This window comes from Martes martes, assembly GCF_963455335.1.
Source record: "Martes martes genome assembly, chromosome: 4".
NCBI classification, from domain to species: domain Eukaryota; kingdom Metazoa; phylum Chordata; class Mammalia; order Carnivora; family Mustelidae; genus Martes; species Martes martes.
Genome location: NC_137891.1, coordinates 28698235 through 28717383, shown reverse-complemented (window position 1 = coordinate 28717383; position 19149 = coordinate 28698235). Strand labels below are relative to the sequence as shown.

The 19149-nt window shown below is 45.8% G+C and overlaps 1 protein-coding gene across 3 annotated transcripts in view; it reads right to left on the bottom strand.

Annotated features, from left to right (window-relative positions):
• Positions 1-4711: 4711 nt before the first annotated feature.
• SYBU (syntabulin) overlaps positions 4712-19149 on the bottom strand; it is a 74349-nt gene continuing 59911 nt past the window's right edge. For all 3 annotated transcript variants that reach the window (XM_080800694.1, XM_080800696.1, XM_080800695.1), the window contains 4 exons: positions 16501-16603; positions 9933-10136; positions 8309-8458; positions 4712-6783 (listed from right to left, as the gene is read on the bottom strand). In XM_080800694.1, coding sequence (XP_080656820.1) covers positions 5679-6783; positions 8309-8458; positions 9933-10136; positions 16501-16603 — 1562 coding nt within the window. In that variant the 3' untranslated portion in view covers positions 4712-5678. The remainder of the gene's footprint in view (positions 6784-8308; positions 8459-9932; positions 10137-16500; positions 16604-19149) is intronic.

Below are 19149 nucleotides of genomic sequence, written 5' to 3'. Positions count from 1 at the left end.
TTGTTCGTTTTCTGTGTATAACCAACAAGCCAGAAATAATGTGCTGGTTCCCAAGAATTAAAGGTCAGTTTAAAATGCCAGCACCTATTGTTTACTGTAGACAGTAAGGCTGGCACACCATGTCAAACACTGCAAGTTGTTTGATTGCCAGGAAGGGGAGGGAGGGCCTTACTACACCATCAGATTGCAGAAACACCGCAGTTGTTTACGGTTTTCATATTTCAGTTCATTACAGCGCCAGTCTGGCAAAAATGCAATTTTTCAAAGTTATTCAAAAGCACTTTGATCAAACACCGTCAGGGAATGAGAGTGAAACTCTCCCTGACTGTGGGTCAGATAAGATCACCATGGGGAGGAACTCCGGGGCAGTGAGGAGCGGGCGGGTAGGATGCCTGCCTTTAAAAGCATTCTCGAGGGAGGCAGACGGGTGTTCAGGCCAGCAGCAGCCCTCTGCTGCGGCAGAGTCCCAGGCGCTGATACGAACTTGGGGGGGCGAGATCCTCTTCACAGTTAAGCCAGCCGATCACTGGCAAACAAGGTTGTGTGAGGAAAGATTAGGAAACAGCTCCATGAAGCATTCGTCTGTTTAGGACAGTAGACGATGGAGCTCTTTAGCATCGCCCAAAATACTAGTCCCCCGGGGACTGGGAGTCTCTCTGCAGGTGGCAGGCGGGCTTCCAAGCCCCCCATATTTAGTGAACTGCTTTCCTAGCTCTTCTCCGAGGTGATGCTGAGACCGCTGCAGGGGTCCAGTGGGAGGTGAATGGCAGGGCTCCGAGCCCAGCACCCCCGTGTCCAAACCTCACTTTTCGTGTGGCTAAGGTATGGGGATTTTTATGTCGAAAACACCTTTTAAAAGACAGACACATTTACAAAACTTCAACAGGATGGAAGTATTCCAATCTTAATACAAACTCTTCTGAGTAAGATTTGATACAAACGTTCGGAGATTTTTAAAAACTGTGTGGAATGACTGCTGTAACCATTAGTCACCACAGCCATTGTGACTGCAAGAGAACCAGTAGTCGCAGCACAGGACGTCCTCCAGTGGTTTAAAAATAGTACCTCAAAGCCACCTGTTTTATTCCGTGTGGACTTTCTAATTGTGTTCGTTTGGGACAACAGGGAGTTTGACATTCTTTTAAGATTTGATTGCTAAAGACCATTATTTTTAATTTCCTAGGGTACTCCTTCTTTGTGCACACTCCGCCTGGTAAGACAGGGAGTAGATGAATTTTGTAGAAGGGTTCACTGTGCCAAAATGGAAATTGGAAACTGCCCCTAAACCTTTTAAAATGAAAAGTCCTCAAGAGAAAAACATATCAGACCTAACCACTACTTAGGCAGGGCCTGTGATAGATGCAAATCACAGACTTCCTTTTTCTCCTGCCACAAATGTCAGAAACGCTTGGCATCTGAGTGCAACGCGTTTTTCCCCCTTTCTGAACAGCTCAGCTTGGAAAGGTCAGCATATCCCTTTGGGAAAAAAAAAAAATCTTTTCTTATAAATTGGAATGTTTGCACACAGAACTGTAGGAAATGCTTAACATTTGCTTTGATGGGACAGCAATTTGTTCAATAGGGTGGAATTGTTCTTCTTTTTCCATTTTCCTGCCTATTTGTGCATCACAGGCACACGAATTACTGAATGCAACTCTGAGCGCTTCTGAGATCACATCATCCTGTCCACAAAACCAGCCAATGCCTTGGGCTTCCGAAAGGCAAGCTACGTTCCATCTTTTATTTACTCCAAGGGACTCATTTGTGAGACTGCTCTGAATAAAAGCAGTAATTTTCCACACACTATACATACTGATACCCTGAAGGAGGAGGAGGAAGGGCGGGGAGGCAGAGGGTGAGGAAAAGAAAAACAGAACAACGGGTCCAGGATGTCTTGCTTCACCTTTGTCCCCATTTGTTTCAGTGTGGATAGGACACCCAGAGTCCCATGTTTCAGATGAGGTCATTTTGTTTGACTCCTCTGGTTTACTGAAAGAGGGATACAAATCATTATGACAAAGCAAGTCACTGTTCGTGATCAGCTGCCTCCAATTTGATAATCAACATAAATATTTGTGGTTCATGGAGAATTCTTCACCAGAGCCCATCTCTCCATCCGTCTTGTACTAATGAAGAACAGTGCTGAATTTGTGTGTTATATCGGTTTCTGTGGCAACAGGGGATCCCAAAAACAAGCTCATAATTTTTCTTCAGGTAAAGATACTTCAATTTAGCAACAGCCAAAAATAGTCACAAGGAGGAACTGTAAGCAAGATAATGGCATCGAGGTATTGGTTGAGGCTGGGGCTGGACTCCAGGAAGGGACCTGAGTCAGCATGGCTCATTATTTTGGGACATTTCCGATTATTCACCTCCAGAAATAGTTTCCCTTCCATTTCAGCCAAATTGCTCTACAGCGTGCTAAGTGGTCATGTGTGTCCTGAGGTGCATGTGTACTCCAAGAGAAGAAACGCACTATCAGAGACAAACCACCTCTCTCCACACCTACATCCTTGTGCCTGACGTCCCACCCCTTCTCCTCTTTTCAAGGGCTTCTCTCCTTCAATGAGTCCTTCCTCCTCTGGATTAAGTTTCACACAAACAATGTTCTATCTCCTCTCCGTATTGAAAAATAAATGCTTGTAACTCGTATCTCCTTGTAATTACACCCATATCCCAGCAACCTTTCAAAGTAAAACTTATTAAAAAAAAAAATGAGCAGTACACATTGATTTCTACTTTTCCTCCTGGATTCACTCTCCAGCCCACTTCAATATGGCTTCCATCTCCACTTCTCCAAAGAAAAGGATCTCGACAGTTGCTAAGACCTCATCAAAGCCGGTGGCATGTATCTGTTCTCGTGTTACTCAGCTCCATAGTTGGATTTCCACACAGTTGACCACTCCACTCTGAAATCACTGTCCCCTCTTGTTTTTCACAATACAACGTTCCCCTGGTTCTTCTCCTACCTTTGGACTGCCTCTTCTCAGCTTTTTTGTTGGTTCTCTATCCTCTATCTCTGTCTGAATATGGATGTGCCCTAGGTCTGTCTTTGGCTTTCTTTCCTTCTTTCCACACTCTGGATGATTTCATCCAACTCTTATTTTAAATAATCTGTAAAGGCTGAGGAATCCCAATTTTATGACTCTAGTCCTGACAAGGCCTATGGCTTCCACATTCATATATGCAATGACTCACTTGGCATTTCCACATTTACTCAACATCTCAAACTTATTCTCCCAAACATGTTTCCCTTTCCATTCTCAGTAAATGGCACCATCACTGACCCATGTGCCCAAATAAAAACCTGGAAGTCATCCTTAATTTCTCTCTACCTTTACCTCTACTGCATCACCTCCCCACATCAGTCTCTCTGCAAATCACTCAGTTCGGTCTTTGAGTTTTATCTTTAGTCGACTTAATCTCTAGGTCCACTTCCAGCACCAAGTTGTCATAATCACTCATCCAGACGATTCCAGCGGTCTCCCTGCTCCCACTCCTGCCTGTTTACGATGCATTCCACACACAGCAGCAATAGTTAAAAAAAAAAAAAAAAGTAAAAACAAAACGCAGATCATGTCATTGCACTGTTTAAAGTCCGTTCATATTTCTTACTGCACTTGGGAGAAATTCAGACCGACTCTAGCGTGGTCTACATGGCCCCATGCGGACTAGCCTCTTGTCCACTTCTCTGATAGCCCGCCTCTCCCACTTCTTTCCCCGCTCTAGTCACTCTGGCCTCCTTGTTGCCCCTGTAACATGTCCCGCCCTTTTCTGACTCAGGAGCTTTGCATTTGTTCTTTGTGAAACATTTTTTCCCTGTATCTTTACATATGTGGCTCTTTTTAATCCATTAGTACTCACGTTATTTCTTCAGAGATGTGTTCCTTACCTTTACCCCTGTCGCTCTTGGTCAAAACACTTTATTTGCTTAGAGGTACTTACCATCATCTAAAATGATTTTCTTCATTTGTAGGCATGTTCTGGGGCTTTACAGACAGAACCTAAACTCCCTGGGGGCAGAAGCTTTGTCTGCCTCCTTTAGTACTGATGGCTGACCTGGTAAAGTGCCCAGCACCCAGTAAATATTTGTTGGATGAATTAATTCATTCAAAGGCTATTTTTAGAACCCCTACTATGCGCCACATACTGTTCTACGTTCTTGACATATATCTGTGAACAAAACAGAACACAGATCTCTGCCCTCAGAAACCTAATACTTTAGTGGGAGAGATGGGCAATAATCAAGATAAGTAAATCAAGGAAAACCACAGTATATTTAAAAGTGGTAAGTGCTAGAGAAGGAGAGTTCTGGGTGCAAACTTAGCATATAGTCTCATCTCTTTTTCCCTTTACAGTGGAAAAAAGCATTTGCTTTGCAGACACTTGACATCTGGCTTCTGAGGTGAACCATGGAATTGTGAGTGGTTTACCTCGCTGAGATCTAGCTCCCTTATCTGTAAAACAGACTAATACCCACCTCACAAGGTTACTGTGGGGAATAAATAAGGTTATATAAAATCAAATATTATCTCATCCTTCCCAGCCACCCACCCACCCTCACCCTATCATTCCAAGGGGAGGAAGCATACGGTATTAGCATGTTCTCCCTCTCTGTATCCCTAACATACTTAAAAAAAAAATTAACCCAATTTTTTTGCAAATACTCAACACATCCTTAGCGAATAAATATATGACCAAACAAGTGTATGGGTAATTTCAGAGCAAACAATCAAAGCTACTTTTATTCAGAAGCAAAGTTTTTTTTTTAAGGACAGTAGGAAACCCTCACCTTTCTTTAATAATTTTTCCCCCTTTCTCATTTCTTAAGTTAATTCCATTTTACAGACCCCTATTGATAAAGAAGAAAGGACCTATCCATTTAGTCTTTCTTACCATATACAGGAGTAAAACTAAACAGATAATTATTTTACAGGAGGATAAAACATTTATTTAAATGGAAACACTAATCTTTATTTTCATCATGCTGAAGTGTATGGTTACAAACAATTTCCAATAAAACACTATATAATAAGCAAAAAATAAGTTAATACATTGTGAACTTACATACAGTTTCATCAATTAACAGGTTTAGGAACAAACAAGCCATTTTACGACTCTGGAGCTACATTTAGTAAAAAACCCCAAACACTCAAACCTTATCAACCCCAAGTAAGACACTAAGGAGCTATTCAAGACTTCTTCAAACCAATTACACGAGTACAGTTTTATTTTTGGTTACAGTCCCCTGCTGTGCACAAGACCACTGGAATGCTGTAACAATTACACATTTTAAAACGGCACAAAGCGAAGCAAGGAGCGAACATGCCGGCCTTACAGAAGCTGTCTTGAAAGTGCAAACTCTGCATTTTCTCTTCCTGAACCACTAGGAGAAGCACAGGTACCTCGGACGACACGGCAGGGTCAGGAGCATGCTTTCTCTACCACTGGTGGGACATTGAACTTGAACCACGTCTCCATGCCTTTGAAGATACCTCTCGTTTTAGACAGCGAACAGGTGTCAACTAAATATAGTGCAAATCAAATACCGAGGAGCAAAACGACAGAGCACAGACCGCCACAGGTTGACCCGCTGTCTCCCCCCATCCTCCCCTCCTCCCCCCGCCCCAGGGCAGCACGGGACACGGGACAGACTGGCACACGGCGACAACTTCTCTTCAGGTTTTGATGTGAAAGGCGGTGCGGCGGAGCGAATGCAGGGCGACCACGCAGCAGCCCCGCAGCAGCGCTCCGATGTTGTAGACGGGATCCGTCCCCCCTCTCTGAGTACTGAATGCCCACAGAACCGTGGGGACCACGGGGGCGGCCACGGCCAGGAGATCCACCAGGAAGCTGCTGCTCCAGTACTGCCTCCCGGCGGTCCCCCGCGGCAGCGGGACGACGACGTCCAGTCTCTCCTCCACGGAGCCTGCAAAATCCAGCTCTCTCATGAGGCGGTTTGCAGGGGCCGCCGGACCCCCCACGGCGGATGGGGTCTCCACGGGAGACAAAAGGATGGCGGAGTTGGGATTTCTTGGCGTCAGATCAACCAGGCATGCCAAGAAGGACTCCGGGAAGCTCTCGGTCGAGTCAGCCCCGGACTCATCAGGAGACGCCGGGCTGGAGGGGCAGGGGTCCTGGAGCTTGAGCACATACTGAATGAGCTCGGAGACCGCGGGGCTGTAGGGCACCACGTCAGTCTGCACGGCCTGCTCCACCAGCGCGCCGCCCTCCTCCTGACCCCCCGCCAGGGGGAGCAGCTCCAGGGCCTCGGCCCCATGCGGGGAGCGAAGAAGCTCCAGGTCGGGGGCCTCGCCGGTGGCGGCTGTCACCATCCCATCAAACAGATCTGTGCCATCGGCCCTGCCACCTCCCACCAGCGGCTCGCTGTCAGCCCCTTCCTCCAGGACCTGCTCTTCCAGAGCCCCCCCATCCGCCATCTTGCCAAAAGGGGCGCTGAGGGGCAAGCTCTTCTCCGGGGAATCGCAGGGGAAGTCCAGACACAGCTCATCCCTCAGAGAGCCGCTGTGCGCCATCTCCATGCTCTGAAGCAGAGACTCCAACTTCTTGTTCTGGATGTTTATGTCCACGAAGTACTTCTGGATGCCTTTATCTTTATCAGCCAGGCTGCTCCGCATCGTTTCGATGACCTGCCTGAGCTGTTTGATCTCCTTCCTGGCTTCCTTCAGGGCCAGCTGGGCCTCCACGCGGTGGCACTCTTCCTCGATCCAGTCTTCCCTCATGCGGGCCAGCTGCGACTTGAGCTCCACGATCTCGCTTTCCCTGCGGGGAGAAGACAAGCGGGGCTATGGGAACTGTCGGCTTTCAGCCGTGCAGACAGACGGCCGTGTCCACACTCGGCCAAGGGCCCGTGCTCTTCCCCTTGAAACGCAGAGGTTAAATCAGTTTTGAGGTTTTTGTTTTTTTTTCTCACTGATATTAGCCAGGAACTGTCCTCCCTTATTTGTAAAATAGCCAAAATGAGAATAACTAGAATCAGAATAAAAAATGGTTTTTCTTTCTGAGCGCCTACTACCTGTCAGGCAGTGTGGTAAGTATAAGCACTATTCTGTGTTCAGTACTTAATATTTGAAATTTTGTTATAGGAATTCATTAGAGCTTCTTTGCCTGCTTGTACATCCATCGCGAACCCTTTCCTACATCTACACTGTGTGGAAGGAAAGTTCGTTTCACTTTTAATTATCCACCACAGACAGAAGGCAGACTGGTTAAGTTTTAGCCCTGCAGCATTGTTCTGATCATAGAATAATCTGAAAATTTTTTAAATTAAAAAATGCTGCATGTCGCAAGGACTTTGTGAAAAGCTGATTATTCTGACTCTTCTCAAGGGAAGAGGATATGGGAGCCATCCAACACTGAAGAAGATCCATCCCACTGTTTCAGATCCTTCACGGGACCCTATCTCAAGATCTTTGTCAAAAAATTTTTCCTGACCTATCATTTCTTCATAGTCAATGTAAATACACGTCCTCACAGTCTCCGTGGATATGAAGACGAGGCAGTCAGGATGGCGATCTGTATGAAGGGATGGTGTCAGTTTTGCTTCTCTTAGTTCAGATCAGACTATTCTCCAGTTCCATTGCCTTCCCATGCTTCCCTGCCATGACTGCTCAACCCCTCCAGTAGATTCCCCAAATCCTAAACAAAGATTTCCAGAAAGTGAGGTCTGACTCATGCTACCCTCACCCTGAGTTCACAGCTACCCTGGTCAGAGCTTGGTGCGGCTATCCCAGAATGTTCCAGGGGAAAATCATTAAGCAGAAAATCTGGCCTGCCCCAAGATGTCAAAGGTCTTTTCTGAGATAAGATCTCTTAAGCATGGGCTGTTTTTTGGTTTTTGTTTTTTACCTTAACACTTAGCCAAAAATAACGAACCTCTTCCTTCAGCACAGAAATAGCCTGCAGGAATCACAATACACAGGCCATCCACGCTCTCAGAGAGAGAAACAGGGCTTGAGAGGGGCCCCACTGTGTGACCCTTTCTGCTGGAAGTAGGGGACTGTTCCTGCCGTGTAAAAATAGCCATGCACACGCCCAACACTTCACGTCAAAGCTGGACACATCCACAGAAAGCAGGGGATCCCCTCTAACTTGAAAGGGTCCCTCCTGAAGGAGCAAATCAAGCAGGCATATGAAATGGCTCTTTTGAAAGACCAATTTAAGGAATTTGGCAAATATTCAGTGAAATCATTTTTCTTCTTGTCTATTTCTCTAGAGTGTGGGCTTGGATTTCACTTGATGGGACAAGAAAATGTCCTGCATCGGGGTGATAGGCGCGCAGATTCACCTTTCATGAAGCCGCCGCTCAGATTCCTTCAGCTTGGTCTTTAGGTGCCTCACGGTGACCTCTTTCTGCTGCAGAGGCGTCAAATACTGCTCTGGGTTTGGGGGCTTGACACCGTGATTTTCACCACAGGACATGTACCTTCCAGAGCGCCTGAAACAATCCAAGCAATGAAATGTTCTTTCTTCTGTGAAAAGAACAGTTAGGGCACAGCTAACAGCCTGCGGAGGAACGGCAGCTGTGTCCGGGGGTCTTCAACCTCGGTAAAGGTGCTTCACTTGGGAAGGGGGACTGGAACCTACCTGCCAACTTAGGACCTCACATTACTTGGGAGACTGCGGGGAGGGTGTTTGTGGAGAGGGTGGGGACAGTGGAGAGGGAGGATTCTCTATGGCTTAGGAATGACCTCATACGAAATAATGCACAATTGTGCACGGGCCTGCCTGTGGGTTCAGAGTAACCCACTGTTAGATCAGAGGACAATGAGTGGGGCAGACGGGGGAGGAGGGGAGTGAGATGTCCTGACTTTCCACACAGTGTGCCACTGCCTAAACATCCTGATTGTTAGGAGCTGGATTCAAAATTGTTTCTAGATCAATCCCTGGTGTGAGGGTGCTGATCTGGCGGAAGTTTCCTTCTTCCAATGGGTAAAGGCTACTGCACCGTCACCAGAGTGTGTTTTGTAAGAGAGGTGCCTGGGGTTCGAGAAAACTTCCTGAGCTGGAATGTCGGCCCCTCTCAGGCCTGGCCAAGTGCCGGGCATCCCTGCTGTACCAGAGCGATGAACGAGAATGACCACCCAGAAGGAAGAAGACGAGGGAGGAAAGTTGGCAGCTTCTGCCCCGACTCTGGAGCCCGTCCAGGCCGCTACACTCGCCCTGCTCCCCCTGAGCCTGCGCTCTGTCCAAGATGACCCATGTCCAGCTCCCAACCTTCTAGTGCTCCTGTTGTGGCCCCTTAGCTTGCACAAGTCCTTTTTTCCAGAACCTCCTGGCCCCCACCCCCACCCCCTAATTAATTCCTTGCTTGACCTTTAGATTTCATTTCAATGTCGTTTCCTCAGGGAGGCCTCCTCTGATCCCTCCAGACTGAGTTGGATCCCCTCCTGACCTCTTAAAAACACATACAGCAACCGGTACTCGCAGGATAACCTTAAATGTGTTTTTGTTTAGATGAGCAATGTCTTTGGTGTCCTCCGGACAGTAAGCCCAGGGACCCTCTCTGCCACTCACTGTCCCACTCCCAGTGCTCTACATGGTACCTGGCACAATGTGGTACTCAACCCATATCTAATGTTTGAATGAACGAACGAATCCCTGAATGATTCTTTCCTGTTCTGACGGAAAGGCGTCAGTCCCCCCCTACTAACCCTGTGCCATTTTTCCTCCCTGGCCTGTCACTCCTCGAACTGTTAAGCCTTAGCAGAAACTATGCTTTGTGTTCTTTCTGCAGCTGCCCTTGAGGGATTAGCTGAGTTGGGGAAAGGAAAGAGAGGTGACTTTACTACAGAATAAGGCTCGAGAGTTGCATACCTTTTTTTTTTTTTTAAAGTTTCTAAAGTTTTTGCAAGAAAACTTACCGAGGAGGGCAAACTCAGACCCCGGAGCTGGAGATGAGCCGCACTCACCTCATGACTGGGCTGCCGTCGCTTCCTTTGTAGGATCCCGAGTTGCTACTACTTGGGGAGGAAGGCGCGTAACTGGGATGGATGTTAACGGGACTCAGCTGATTCCTGCACAGCATGGACAGAAAGTCCTTCTCCCGTGGGGAGGGCGGGCTGTTGCCAGACTTGTATGACGAAGCTCCATTACTCCGCCCGTGGGGCCCTCGGCTGGGAGAAAAGCATGTAAAATGTTCACATGCCTGGGGCGACCGGGGTTCCAATGCTAGTTACTACTAAGGAAATCCAATGCACAGAGTTGAAAGGGGAACATAATTACTAGCAAACTGTCCTTCTGAGCAGCTCTCTTCCCACCTGCCCGAGATTTCTTTCTGTCTGCCGTTAGCACGGACAACCTCATTCCCTGCCATTCGCGCAAATAGTTTCTGACCATAAAGCTTGCTTCGGATTAATCCCAAATGGCTGTTAAGAGCACACCCCGCGTCAAATACTGATTTGGCTGAGGTCCCCTCTGGAGGCTGTGCCAGGACACCTGTTTCAGCTTCAACATGTTTGGGTTTGGTTCATGTTGGGGTAAGAAAACCAGGGTGGTTCATTTGGAGGATAAGGAGAAAGGGGATTGCCCACAGAGGAGGAGGAGAAAAGAGGACAGATGAACATAGCCCACATAAATGTCTCAAGTCTACAGTTTAACCACCTATTTTCTTTCCTTTTCTTTCCACCCCCAATGACTTAACACAGCCTTTATCATTTAGCTGCTGAAATGGAAGCACCCTCTCTGGCTTCCTGGCCTGTCATCTTGCCCCCTCAGCAGCTGGAGTGGCCTTTCTAAAATGGAACTGGATGTCACTATCCTCAGTGGCTGTCAATGGCTGTCATGGCTGCCCCCATGCCTCATGAGGTCCAAACCCACCTCCCCATCCAACCATCCTCTGCCACTCCTCCGTCCTCCCTCTGTATTCCAGAAGTCCAAACAACTTACAGTTTCCTGATGATCCAAGCTCTCCATCACCTTTATGTTTTTGAACTTAGAGTTTTCTCTGCCTAGAATGTCCTCCTGCTCCCTACCCTAAGCCTTGGGGTATCTCCAACTCTGAGACCAATGGGAACCTACTCCAGGCAGCCTTCCTGGATTCTTCCTTCTCTAGGCTTGTGTACATGGGGCTCCTTAGAGATCTCTAGTACTCTGAAATTTATCTCATGGCATCACAACCACACATTATGTGTCCTTCCTGCTAGATGAGGGCGTTCTGAGGGCCGGAGCATAGTCTGTTCTGTCCCCACTACTTGCTGGCACATGCTGGGAGCTCCTGAAATAATGACTATTAAATGAATAAACTGGGTTGGAGCCTTAGAACTGCCACTTACTAGGAACTTAGGCAAGTAAGCTACTTAATACAAGGAGATCTATAATAACCAGTCTTGCCTCCCTCGCAGAGTTGATGTGAATCAAAGAATGCATGCGAGTGCGTTTGATAAGATGTGAAGGGCAATTCAGCTGCAGGATAGTATTACAGGATCAACTTGTTTGGACTTCCCTATTCATCTACTTCCAGAGATTTGACACCCACTATGTAAGGAAGCAACTTGAGAATGTTGAAATTACTTAAGTAGAATAACAGTTCGGTGTCAGGAATATTTCTTGATGACATTACAAGGAAACAGAAGAGAACAAGATACTTTCATACAGAAGTACTGCTTTTTGACCACCCCCCCTTGCAATTTCGATTACAGCTGCACCCAACAGACCCATGTCAATGAGAAACGTGTGTAAATGTGCGTGTGCGTGTGGGTAAACTTGGCTCCGAAACTGCACTTATTTAAAATCAAATGTAATTTCAACTAGCTATCAACCCAGTAAATCACATATAAATGAAACATCACCAAATTCTAAAGTTAAAAAGTTCTTTCCTTTTGAAATCATCCGGATAGACTCTGCCTCCTTTTCGTGAGAAGGGGACACTTTATATGGAACAGATGGACTGATGGCTTTGTGACAAACTAACTTCAGCAGCCCAGGGGTGCTGGGCTGAGCAGCAGAAAAGAACACGGGCTATGGCTTGGATCTGCTTCTCCACACTTCACTTCTGAGCCTCCTCCAGCTGGCCTATTTCTGAATGTGACAGTGAGAAATACGCAGGATTAACCACTACAAGCCAGGGCTGAAAGTAAAGAGCTGGCCCTGAGTTTGACCTGGGCAATCCCCTTCTGAGTCGACCTTCGCTAACGACCTTGTGAGACCCTAGCCCTGTTCCAGAAACTTCAGGAGCACAGTTTTACTTAATTTCAACCACCATGCTATAAAGCTGGTACAATTATTACCTCTCATTTACATTACATTAAGTATTCAGTTATGTGAAATAACTGTGGTTCAGGGAAAAATCTGGTCCAAAATTGCACAGCCGAACTAAGATTTAAATACAGATTTTTTTTTTTTTTTTTAAACTCTGAAGAAATGTCTCCTTCTTACTTTACCCACAAATAGAATATATTGTCTGGGGCTTGTAAACGGTATGTAGGTACTGGCTATGGATGTGGTTATTACCTGAAGAATTCACCACTGACTTTTACTGCGGAGCAGTCATTAAGATACAAATGAAATTAGATGGGGATTTTGAAGAACCCATCTGGTATGCTGAATAAAGCAAAATCCTTTCAAGTACTAAACACTACTAAAGTACCATTAAATCTTCAATTATATTTCAGGAAATGAGTGGTTAGAATATAATAGCTAACTTATAAAAAAGAAACTACATGCTTAAAAGTATCAGTCTTATTCCTTACATTTAGTTCAGCTCAAATGCTAACACATAGAGGTACAAAGTCATGGCAAAACATTTTCAAGGAGAGGCCAGGGGTCCGTGTTTGCCATGGCCATGGCCAGGCAAACGCTATGCTACTTTCCTCAGCCCACACTAAACCCCTCGGTGCAGTGGACAAGAAGAATGCAGTCCACAAGGAGGAGACAGAATTCTGCTGCCCCTGCCCCCTCCTGCACACCTGAATACAGTGAATGGAAATGAAGAGAAAGAGAAGGGAACCTCACAAGGGGCCAAGGAGAATGTCTATTCGCCCGATGTTGTCCTTTACTCCACAGCAACATTACTATCATCATTGTCATCACCATGGTCACTGTTATGGGCTGAATCATGCCCCACTCCAAATTCATAATATAGAAGTCCCACCCCCAGTCCCTAAGAATGTGACTGTATTTGGAAACATTGCTTTTAAGAAAGGTAATGAAATCCAATTAAATCCTATCCAATTTGACTAGTATCCTTATAAGAAGAGGAAACGTGGACACAGGCACAGAGAAAGGTTCAGTAGAGGCAAGATGGCCATCTCTAAGCCAAGGAGCGAGGCTTCCAAAGAAGCCAATCCTGCTGACACCTGGCTCTAGGACTTCCAGCCTCCAGAATTGTGAGAGGGTGACTTCCTGCTGTGTGAGCTCCCAAGTCTGTGATATTTTGTGACAGTAGCATGAGCAAAATAAGATGATCATCATCACCACCGTCATCATTTCATCCTCATGGCCATCAATATTATTCTTACCACTACTGATGAAAATATCCATTTATGACCCTTTTACAAAATTCTGGGCACCATGTTAAGCACCCATACGTTAGCTCATTTAACTCGGTGAGGTAGATGCCACTATTACCCCATTTTCCAGAGCAATAAGGCTTGGAGCTCTAGCGCGTGTGCCTAATAAATAATGGTGGCTAAACTCAAGCCGCGTCTCTCTGACTCCAAATTTCAAACCTTTTTTTTTTTTTTTTCTTTTTCTTTCTCACTTCTATCTGCTCTTGGTCAGATTAGAATTTTAGTTTAAGAAAGAGAATTCTTCAGGGGCACCTGGATGGCGCACTCGGTTAAGTGTCCAACTCTCGATTCGGGCTCAAGTCATGATCTCAGGGTCATGGGACTGAGCCCTGAGCTCAGCCTGGAGTCTGCTTAAGACTCTCCTTCTTCCTCTCTCCCTCCCCTCCCTCACTCTCTCTAAAATAAATAAATAAATCTTAAAAAAAAAAAAAGAGAGAGAGAGAATTTCTCAGAAATGTCAGCAGAGTTGGCCTTCTGTAAGAAGAGATCATTTGGGGGCGCCTGGGTGGCTCAGTGGGTTAAAGCCTCTGCCTTCGGCTCAGGTCATGATCCCGGGGTCCTGGGATCGAGTCCCGCATCGGGCTCTCTGCTCGGCATGGAGCGTGCTTCCTCCTCTCTCTCTGCCTGCCTCTCCGCCTACTTGTGATCTCTCTCTGTCAAATAAATAAATAAAATCCTTTAAATAAAAAAAAAAAAAAGAAGAGATCATTTGTAAATCCTTAAGTCTTGTTTTTAAAATCTCATCAAAAATACTCTCACCAGCTCCACCTGTCACTTACTTTTCCCACCCCTTCCTGCTCGCCTTCCTCCCAGAAGCTAATTCTCCACAGAGAAAATTCATTTATTATAGAGAATAAGCCATTTAAAAGGATCATAAGCTATTATAAGGTTGACAAGGATACCCAACCCACCTAGGGGAGTCGTCCTCAATGCACAGCCCTGTAGAACACAGAAATTATGTGAAATGCCCAAGATACCGCATCACAGAAATCTACTGACTATGCTCTGTGCCTGGGTCTGATTAAAAAAAAAAAAAGTGAATTAAATAGATAGAACACTGCCAATTCCAATTTTCCATCTATTAAGCAAATATCTGATTTGCACATAATTCTACTTAGCTATTTTAGGTTCAACATATCAATTTTGAGTCACTTGGAGAAACCATGGATTCCAGACTGGACAATTTTCTCTAAGTCACTCAGTATTGTGGACATTACCTTGGAACTTAACCACAAACACATATTCTTTTGAAATGTTTAATAAAATTGGCTTCTTTGACAGGCCATTTCTCTTTTTCTCTTGCTCTCTGCTCTTTGAGACCTTGTACTACAGGTATGTGCTGATTTTCTTGAATGGGTTAGATAAATGGCTTATTCTCAGAGGAAGCCACAACTGATTTACACAGAAAATGTTTATATTCATATTCTGTGATCCTAGAAGTACTTTATTTCCAAAATAGATTATGTTTGGGGCTAGAACAACTGTGCTTTTTCATTGTGGACTTCACTCTTTTGTCACAGTTTTGTCTGGCTTCAGTTTTGTTTTTAACAATAAAATTCTGCGCTAGGGTGTCTCAGAGGTCCCTTTATAAACATCAGCTAAATGTTCTGCTCACTGAAGAGAAATGGGAAATATTTGCTTGCTGAATCCTGAGAATGCAACTTTTTAGTAACTAATAAGTTTTTCTCCATGAAGGAAGGGACCTTAAAAATTATGTGGTCCAACCCTCTTTTTATAAACTTGGACACTGTGGCCCATGAAAGTGAAGGGATTTGCCTAAAATCTAAAGACAAATCATCCTCAGAGGTGTTGTTGCTCACTCCATCGAACTGTTTGGGTCACTGGCTCAGAGCTCACCGTATCACAGAGGTCTCTTGGAAACAGCCTATCCTAAACATGCCATACATCCTATTAATCTCAGTGGCCTTTCTCTGTGTGTTTTTTAAAAAAATAATTTTAATTATTTATGTATTTATTGTCTTTCTTTTCCTACTAGAATGAACATAATTTCCATGAAGTCTTGGTTATTGCCCTATCTCTAGACCCTCATAGTAGATGCTCAATAAATACCTATTGAACGAATAAGGTCACTGATAGTAGGAGAGAATCCTAGGCTTACCACTTTTCCCGCCAAATGTGAATGGTAGCTCATGACTTCCCACAGCCCCTCTCTTCGCCCAACCCAAATAGCATCCATGGCGAACATCTGTTGATGCTTGCTACACTCTAAGCACTGACCCACACTCTACATATATGAACTAATTTAATCCTAACAATAAACCCTACAAAGTGGGTATGACTGTAGCCCTATTTTATAGATGAGGAAACTGAGGCAAAGAGAAGTTAAGCAACTTGTTCAGGGCCACAGAGCCTGTAGGGGGTGGAGTGGGCCCTCAACCCAGGCAGCTGGGGCTCCAGAGTCCACATCTGTAGCTATTCTGCTCTCACGCCTCTTGTGGTGATGGCCACCCACATCTATGAACTTTATTCCCTTTCCACCCTTTCCCCAAGTGAACGCTGGGAGTAATCAGGGCTCACTATGTCTCTTTCACGAGGATAAAATGCAAACTCAGCTAGTGGAAAGAAATGGTGAAGTCAGAGGCCTCACAGCTAAGAGATGACAGATTCATGAAGGGGAGGCAGGCAGAAGTGGAAACTGGTAGCTTGATACCAGGTAAGTACACGGGTGAGTGAAGGAAAGGGAAGAGAGAGAAGGGTGAGTGGCCACACAGCCAAGGCCTGGATGAGAGATGGCCACGGGCAGACACACACTGGCCAAGCCCTGTGACCGCAGCTGGGAAGACAGTGAAAAGTTCCCATTTCAAATCATTATAGAAAACAAAAACTGCTCACTGAGTAATAACACAATATGAACTGACAGTCATCCAGGTGGTTCCACGGGAACGTAAAGGACAGGTAAGTCACCTGTGTAAAGCGTCTTAACAATTACAGAGCAGGAAACCGTGCCTACTTGCGTGAAAAAGAGGACCGCTTGCTTCCCGGGGCAGACATATGGACCTCAGGAGCGGAAATGCTGCCCGTGCTGCTGGAGGAGCTAAAATCCGCTTCACTACCTGAAAAACAACAGGGGGGAGAGAGAGAGGCATGAAGGAAAGAAACCTGAGAACGGGCTGGCCACTTCCCTGCCTGGCCAGGCCCCCAGCTCCCCGCAGGGGCACACTCGAGCTCAGCAAGTGGCAAGATTCCAGAGCTTCTCGGCCCTTTCCTCAAAGCAAACAAGAGAAGGTGCAAAAACGAGGACAATACTTCATAAACACAGCTTGGAAGCACAGCGGGGCTGGTTTCATAAAGACCGATCTTCCTGCGGACACTCCCTGGTGGCCGAGGTGGGGACGGACACGCAGGGCTCTTCCTGTGCGTCCTCAGCCCTCCCTCGGCCACAGGAACGTTCCGGCCCAAACTTCAGGCAGGAGGAAGAGCATGCCTGTCAGTCCCAGAGTGGTTTTTCCAGGAGAGTGTATCTTTGGGCTTTTGCAGTCAGCTAGCCATTCCTGAATCTGGCCGGTTCTGGTCTGGAGAGAATCAGCCGGGGAGAAGCAGCGGGGAGGAGAGTGAGGAGGGCTCCAGACACGACCTTGAACCTGCTTTCTGATGAGCGAGTCTGACTGCTCTGATGCTTTTCTTTTTCTTTTTTTTTTTAAGATTTTATTTATTTATTTGACCGACGGAAATCACAAGTAGGCAGAGAAGTAGGCAGAGATAGAGGAGGAAGCAGGCTCCCTGCTGAGCAGAGATTCCCGACCTGGGGCTCGAACCCAGGACCTTGGGATCATGACCTGAGCTGAAGGCAGAGGCTTTAACCCACTGAGCCACCCAGGCGCCCCTGCTGCTTTTCTACTAAGAACACAACCTTCACAGGGGACCTGGGTGGCTCAGTCATTAAGTGTCTGCCTTGGGCTCAGGTCATGATCCCAGGCTCCTGGGATCAAGCCCTGCATTGGGTTCCCTGCTCAGTGGAGAGCCTACTTCTCCCTCTTCTCCCTCTCCCACTCCCCCTGCTTGTGTTCCCTCTCCCTGTGTCTCTGTCAAATAAATAAATAAAATCTTAAAAAAAAGAAAAAAAAAAAAAAAAGAACGCATCCTTCACAAAAAGCCAGAATTGAACATTTCCAAACAGAATGAAGAAAGTTCACAGCAACAGTGATGGAAACTGGGGTTATACGGATATGTGACATTGTAGTTGGGGGGAGGGGGAGGGAGATTGTTCATTGGTTTACAAAAATCACGTTACATTTTGAGTTCAGACTACAGATTGTTATGTCATTAGAAACATGTTGCGTGGCAGAATAATTAATATAAATTCATTTCTAACAAAAACATACAGAGTTCTGAAATGATAATAGAACTATTCCATGCATTGCCTTGGGGAGTGAAGGAGAGTGGAAGAGGCAAAAAAGAACAAATGGGAAGAAGGAAGAGAGGATTTTTTAAAAAAGGTAAAATCCTATAAGCTTTTGGAAAATAAATCTAGATATACAGTTTTATTTGACCTTATCTTTCAACTCCTACAACAGTTTGTGACTCTTCTGGTCTAGAACCCAGAGCCAGCTCACATTTCTGGGTTGAGAAAAATAGGAATGACCTAAAGCCTTTGAGTTTCTTTTTTTAAATTTTTTATTATTTTTTAATTACTTTTCAGTGTACTAGAATTCATTGTTTATGCACCATACCCAGTGCTCCATGCAATATGTGCCCTCCCCAATACCCACCACCCGGTTCCCCCAACCTCCCACCCTCCCCTCCCCTACAAAACCCTCAGGTTGTTTTTCAGAGTCCATAGTCTCTCATGGTTCACCTCCCCTTCCAATTTCCCTCAACTCCCTTCTCCTCTCCATCTCCCCATGTCCTCCGTGTTAAAAACCTTTGAGTTTCTAACAAGCAGTGAGCTATAATTATCATCACAATAATAACTATTTATTGAGTGCCTACTAGGCACCAGACCCTCCAGGACAAGTTTTCTATTCTTTGTATCTGTTAATCTTGACAGCTCTGTAAAGCAGACGTCAATCTGGCATTCTACTACTGAAGAAATCAAAACTGATTTGCCCAAGGCTTGTGGGGGACAAATCCTGGTCAGGACCAAGTCTCCATGCTACTTCTCCATACCACGCTGTGTCCTCACGAAGGCAGTGCGAAGAAGGAGGGCCCTGGGGAGCTTCCTGGTTACACTATATACTCCTGTTTCCCTAACGGCCAAGATGACCCACTGGTACAAGATGCAGCCAGACTAGCCCACTGGTGAACAGATCCTCTCACTGACAGGTTGTATTAGTTTTGCTAGAAGGAAAGGCAATGGTGGGGAAGAAAGAGAAAAGTCCCTTCCCGGACTCCCAGCACCTCTCTGGAAGATCATCCTCTTCTGGAAAAGACACCAAAAATGGCCCCTTAGCACAGATGATGGCAGTGAGTCCTAATTCCCAACAGAATTCCAGGAGAATTAGGCAGTTTATCAGGACTGAGAGTGGCTATTCCTTCCGGATTTCAGAGACACTGTCTAATGTTGTAACGGGCTTCCCAAATGTAATTAGTTCCCTCTGAGTAATGCACTAGCTAAACCGTAGTATTTTACAATCTCAAGGATTCATGACTGGTAGTGCTA